This window comes from Zingiber officinale, chromosome 10B, assembly GCF_018446385.1.
Source record: "Zingiber officinale cultivar Zhangliang chromosome 10B, Zo_v1.1, whole genome shotgun sequence".
Lineage (NCBI taxonomy): Eukaryota > Viridiplantae > Streptophyta > Magnoliopsida > Zingiberales > Zingiberaceae > Zingiber > Zingiber officinale.
In genome coordinates this window covers 37,045,327-37,051,215 of record NC_056005.1, presented here as the reverse complement: position 1 = coordinate 37,051,215, position 5,889 = coordinate 37,045,327, and the positions used below count along the sequence as shown (strand labels likewise).

At 54.5% G+C, this 5,889-nt stretch overlaps 1 protein-coding gene across 1 annotated transcript; it reads left to right on the top strand.

The window, feature by feature from the left end:
• Positions 1–951: 951 nt before the first annotated feature.
• On the top strand, positions 952–2,002 carry LOC122029085. The gene is made up of 2 exons (XM_042588041.1): positions 952–1,272; positions 1,454–2,002. The coding sequence occupies exons 1-2, from the start codon at positions 952–954 to the stop codon at positions 2,000–2,002; spliced, it is 870 nt and encodes a 289-aa protein (XP_042443975.1).
• Positions 2,003–5,889: the final 3,887 nt, after the last annotated feature.

Below are 5,889 nucleotides of genomic sequence, written 5' to 3'. Positions count from 1 at the left end.
CCGCTTTTCTGAGATGGCAAGCTCCTCCGCACCCGCTGGTAGCGCTCTGGGCCCTTGGTACTTGACCATGGAGAGCCGATTCGATGAGGAGCACGCCCGGCGCCTCATCCGGACATATGAGCTTCCTGATGACCACGAAATAATCCTAGCCGACGCGACCGATCGGCCACATGACCCGCCGACCGGCTCTATTTGTCTCTTTTTAGACCAATTCCAGGGCGGCCTCAGATTTCCCACTCATTCTTTTATTTTGGAAGTTTGCAACTACTTCCGCATCCCGCTCGGCCAGCTTGTGCCGAATTCCTTTAGGTTGCTGAGCGGGATGGTCGTCCTCTTTAAGTTGCACAGCATTCCTCTCGACCCTAAGATATTCCATTTCTTCTTCTACCCCAAACAATCAGAACCGGGCACTTTTATCTTCCAAAGCAGAATAGGCTTCAAGTTTTTTGATAACATGCCGACCTCCAACAAGCATTGGAAGGAGTTCTTCTTTTACATTCGACTCCCCGATCGGCCAGCATTCCGAACTAAATGGCAAACTGCTGTGCCGACCCAGCCGGAGCTCGGCAAATTCAGAAGCAACCCGGCCTACCTTCATGCGGCCAACTGGTTATCTGGTCAGCGGTACAAAATTGACCAGCTGCTGCTCAAAGGGGTCTTGTCTAACTGATTTTAATTTTTTCCCCTGCAGCTGAAGTCATGTGGCGCTCTAAGGCTACTGCTCATTTGAAACTGAAGTCCAATGAGATTGAAGCGGCCACCAAAAAGGAGCTCGCCGAGCGGGGTCTTATCCCTAGCCGCCCGGCAGGTACAGGAGAGGGAGGGGCACAGTCCGCCCCTGAAACAGAAGCTGCCTCTTCCGATTCTGCGGCGGTTGAGGCGGAAATCGATCCTGTTTCCTCGGCTCCCGCCGAGTTGGGCGTTCCGCATGTCGAGGATCCCCCATTGGAGATGCGGCGGAAACGTCGAAGAGACCTGAACCCTCCGCCGACCCAGGAGGAGGGACTACAAGCGCCGATCGGCGTGACTTCGCCCGACCGCACGCCATCACAGATCGGGACCCCTATGGCGTCGCCACCGGCACAGCCTTCTGGTTCTCCTCCCCGGACTCGTCGTCGCCTGCGACGGTTCGGCGAAACTTCCACTATAGGGGAGTCTTCGGGCCAGGCTACCGCAGCTGCCGAAGCGGCGTCCGGCCATCCAACCATCAAGACCACCCTCCGATTCCCATCGGAGGAGTATTTGCTATCCGCCGATCGGCCGTCGAGCCCTGTTCACGAAATAACCTTGACGGGTCCGCTCGCCAAGCTCTTCGAGGACGCCCAGATTCAGGCGGCCCTGATGACGCCCAAGCAGCTCGGCGATAATAATATGCAGCAGGCGACGCAGGTAAACCCATCTTCATTCCCGTGTCATGCTATTGTTTGATTCCTGATTATTATTTCCCTTACAGCGCTGGGCTGAACAAATTGCCACTAGCCGTCGGCTGGCTGAGTTAGAGGGCCTTCTGGAAAAACTTCAAGTGTCGGAAGGTTCCACGGCCGAGCGGGAGAAACGAATCCTCGAGGCCGAACAGAAAAAGGCTGCCGACCTGGCTAATGAGGTGGCCAGGCTAGAGGCCTTGGTGAAGAAGCGCGACAAAGAGGTGAAGCGCGCTGGTAGCCGGAAGAGGCAGGCGATCGCTGACCTGGACAAAATGAAAGTGGAGGTCCGTGCGCTAGGTCAACAATCCAAGGATCTGGAGGCCCAGCTGAACGCCGAACAGGAGGCCCGTTCGGCCGAACGCACAAAGGCTGAAGCAAACTTGAAGGCCCTCCAAGATTCTTTAACTGGCTCCCGGGCGGTCCTCAAAAAATATAAGGAGGAAGAACCGAGTCGCCTGGCTGCAGCGCGCCAAGAATACCTTCAGTCAGAGAGGGGCATGCATATTCCCGCCTCCGACCTGACGGCCCTGCTTGATGATATCCCCGATGCTTTCTTTAATTTCGAGGACCCGGAGTGATGTGCGTCATTTAAGCACTCTTTGTATTTCATCCGCTGGGCGGATGTTAAATTTTTGTAATTGCCGCTCGGCGCAAAGGCCTTTGTTAAAATTGTTTACCCTTCATTGCCTTTGTATTCTTGGTGCTCGTTCGTAGAGTCAGTTAAGCTCTATTCGTTTAAATCGCTTAGAGGATTCACACTGCTTGTATTCAGCAAATGCCAAGTGTTGGCAAACTGAAAACCGGTTGGTGAGGCTCTCGATGTCTAACGACAGTTTGTCGGTCTCGAGACTACACTCCCGACGGCACGGGGTCTTCCCATCGAGCGTTTGGCTCGGTCCACATCCTCCCGGCCGAACGGCTCGGGGGTCTTCGGCATCGAGCCCGTGGCTCGGACATAATCCTCCCGGCCGATCGGCTCGAGGGTCTTCGGCATCGAGCCCGTGGCTCGGACATAATCCTCCCGGCCGAACGGCTCGAGGGCCTTCGGTGATAACGCGACCTCGAACGGGGGAGAGAATATATGATATGCTGGTCCGTGCAGAGGTCCAGCCCGGGAGGTTTATAGTCGCCGGTCCGACTGCGTCCCGACTCTTGGTCGGTCGCCGTGATTTATAGTCGCCGGTCCATTGCGTCCCGACTCTTGGTATAATCGCCGGTCCATCGCGACTCTTGGTCGATCGCCACTCTTGGTTCGCCGTTATAGTCGCCGGTCCGATCGTCCCGACTCTTGGTGGTCGCCCGTGATTTATAGTCGCTGGTCCGACTCTCGATTCTTCGCCGGGTGATTTATAGTCGCCGGTCCGACTGCGTCCCGACTCTTGGTCGGTCGCCCGGCGGTTTATAGTCGCCGGTCCGACTCTCAATTTTTAACGACGGTGCTCGTCGGTCTTCAAGTGATACCATATACCCGGCCGAACGGCTCGGGCCTTCACATCGAGCGCTGGGCTTGCATATAATCCTCCCCGAGGTAGTCTCGGCTATAATGTACCTTGCCGAGCGGCTCAGGCATTCGCTCCTAGGCAATAACCTCCCTCTATCACCCTGAACAGCGCAGGGTTTTAGTTTCCCATCCTGCCATAATAGTATGCAGCCCGGCCGAGCGGCCTGGGGTCTACAAGGCAACGATGCTTATGTTCTATACGCAGCCCGGCCGAGCGGCCTGGGGTCTTCTAGGCGACGATGCTTATGTTCTATACGCAGCCCGGCCGAGCGGCCTGGGGTCTTCTAGGCGACGATGCTTATGTTCTATACGCAGCCCGGCCGAGCGGCCTGGGGTCTTCTAGGCGACGATGCTTATGTTCTATACGCAGCCCGGCCGAGCGGCCTGGGGTCTTCTAGGCGACGATGCTTATGTTCTATACGCAGCCCGGCCGAGCGGCCTGGGGTCTTCTAGTGCTGATGATCTGGTCTTATTTCTGCTCCTCGGATTTTTCATTTCTGCATTTTCAATAATCAGTCGAAAAATGTACACGTAGTGGTTTACAGTGATACCCCTTTCACCCCGCCCGGTAAGGCTGGAGGTGGTTCGCGCTCCACGGCCTATCTAGTTGTCGACCGCCCTCATCTTCCAGATAATACGCGCCCGAGCGGAGCTTTTCGATGATTTTGAAAGGACCTGCCCATGGAGCCTCAACTTCCGACGTCACCGACCGGCTTGGCCTTTTCCGCACAAGATCGCCGACTTGGAATGCTCGGGGAATGACGCCTTTGCCCTTTCCTCTTCGACCAAATCTAGCTCCATGTTTCTCCGCTCGGCGTTGCCCTCATCGTAGCATTGTATCCGAGCGGATTCAACGCCGACTTCAACCGGGATGACGGCCTCACCGCCATATACCAAATGGAACGGTGTGACTCCCGTCCCTTCTTTTGGCGTCGTCCGGATGGCCCACAAGACGCTCGGCACTTCATCTGGCCAACTTCCTCCCAAATGATCGAGCCGAGCGCGCAGAATACGAAGGATTTCCCGGTTGGCGACTTCAGCTTGACCATTGCTCTGAGGATAGGCCACGGATGTGAAATGTTGCTCAATGCCGTAGCTATTGCACCAATCTTCTAACATTTTCCCTGTGAACTGCCGCCCGTTGTCAGACACTAGTCGGCGGGGGATGCCGAACCGACAAATGATGTGTTGCCAGATGAATTTTTTCACCATTTGTTCCGTAATCTTTGCGAGCGGCTCGGCCTCCACCCACTTGGAGAAGTAATCTACCGCCACTAGTAAAAATTTCCTCTGCCCGGTCGCCATCGGCAATGGACCTACAATATCCATTCCCCACTGATCGAACGGACATGAGATGGTTGATGCCTTCATCTCCTCTGCCGGTCGGTGGGAGAAGTTGTGATACTGTCCGAGCGGCGTCTGCTTGTAAGGTTGGCCAAAAGTACCCGGCCAAGAGGATCTTCTTGGCTAACGAGCGCCCGCCCGGATGACCGCCACATGATCCTTGGTGTACTTCCTGAAGGATGTACGCCGAGTCTTCTGAGCTCACACATTTCAACAAAGGGCGCGAGAAAGCTTTCTTGTACAGTTGATCTCCGATGAGTGTAAACCGACCGGCCCTCCTCCTGAGAAGTTGGGCTTCATCCCGATCGGCAGGTGTTTTTCCCGAGCGGAGGAACTCTATGATGGATGTCCTCCAGTCGTCTGGAAATGAGAGCCCCTCCATCCGATCGACGTGCGCCACCAGCAGCGTTTTTTCAATCGGCTGTTGAATGGCGATCGGCGTTATTGAGCTCGCAAGTTTGGCTAATTCATCGGCCGCCTGGTTCTCCGTTCGGGGAATCTTCTGAATAAGCACTTCTCGAAAAGTAGCCTTGAGTTTTTCAAAGGCTTCAGCGTAGAGCTTAAGCCGAACGCTATTGATTTCAAAGGTGCCAGAAAGTTGTTGAGCGGCCAACTGTGAATCGGAATAGAGGATCACCCGACCGGCACCCACATGCCGTGCTGCCTGTAATCCGGCTATAATGGCCTCGTACTCTGCTTCATTGTTGGTGGCCTTGTAGTCCAGCCGGACTGATAGGTGCATCTTTTCTTCTTGCGGTGAGATGAGCAATATCCCAATCCCACTTCCGAGCCGAGTGGAAGACCCATCCACATATATCCTCCATAGAGCTTCCAATTCTGGCCTCTGTACCTCGGTCACAAAATCAGCCAAGGATTGGGCTTTAATCGCCGGGCGGGGCTGGTACTGGATATCAAATTCGCTTAACTCTGTTGTCCACTTGATAAGTCGTCCGGACGCTTCCGGATTCAACAGGACTCTTCCGAGTGGACTGTTCGTCCGGACAATGATTGTGTGGGCTAAGAAATACGGTCGAAGGCGCCGAGCGGCTAGAACCAGAGCAAAGGCCAACTTCTCGAGTCCGGTGTAGCGAAGTTCAGCATCTTTCAAAATATGGCTCAGAAAATACACCGGCTGCTCTTCATCGCCCGCCCTCACAAGTGCCGAGCCTACAGCATGCTCAGTTGATGACAGATACATATACAGTGATTCCCCGCCGATCGGCTTGGCAAGTATAGGCAGGGAATTTAGGTATGTCTTCAACTCTTCAAATGCTCGGTCACACTCCTCATCCCACTGGAACTTTGTAGCTTTTCGCAGGATCTTGAAGAAGGGCAGGCTCCGATCGGAGGTTCTAGAGATGAATCTGGATAAAGCAATTATCCGACCGGTCAACCTTTGCACTTCTCTTGTATTTCTTGGGGGCGGCATGTCTTGCAGGGCTTTCACCTTGTTGGGATTTGCTTCGATTCCCCGCTCAGTCACTATATACCCCAAGAAACGCCCTCCTTTAGCTCCGAACAGGCATTTTTGGGGATTTAGCTTGACTCCATATTTGCGCAGTGTTTGGAAGGTTTCTTCCATATCTTTGAAAAGATCAGCCGCTCGGACGGATTTGATAA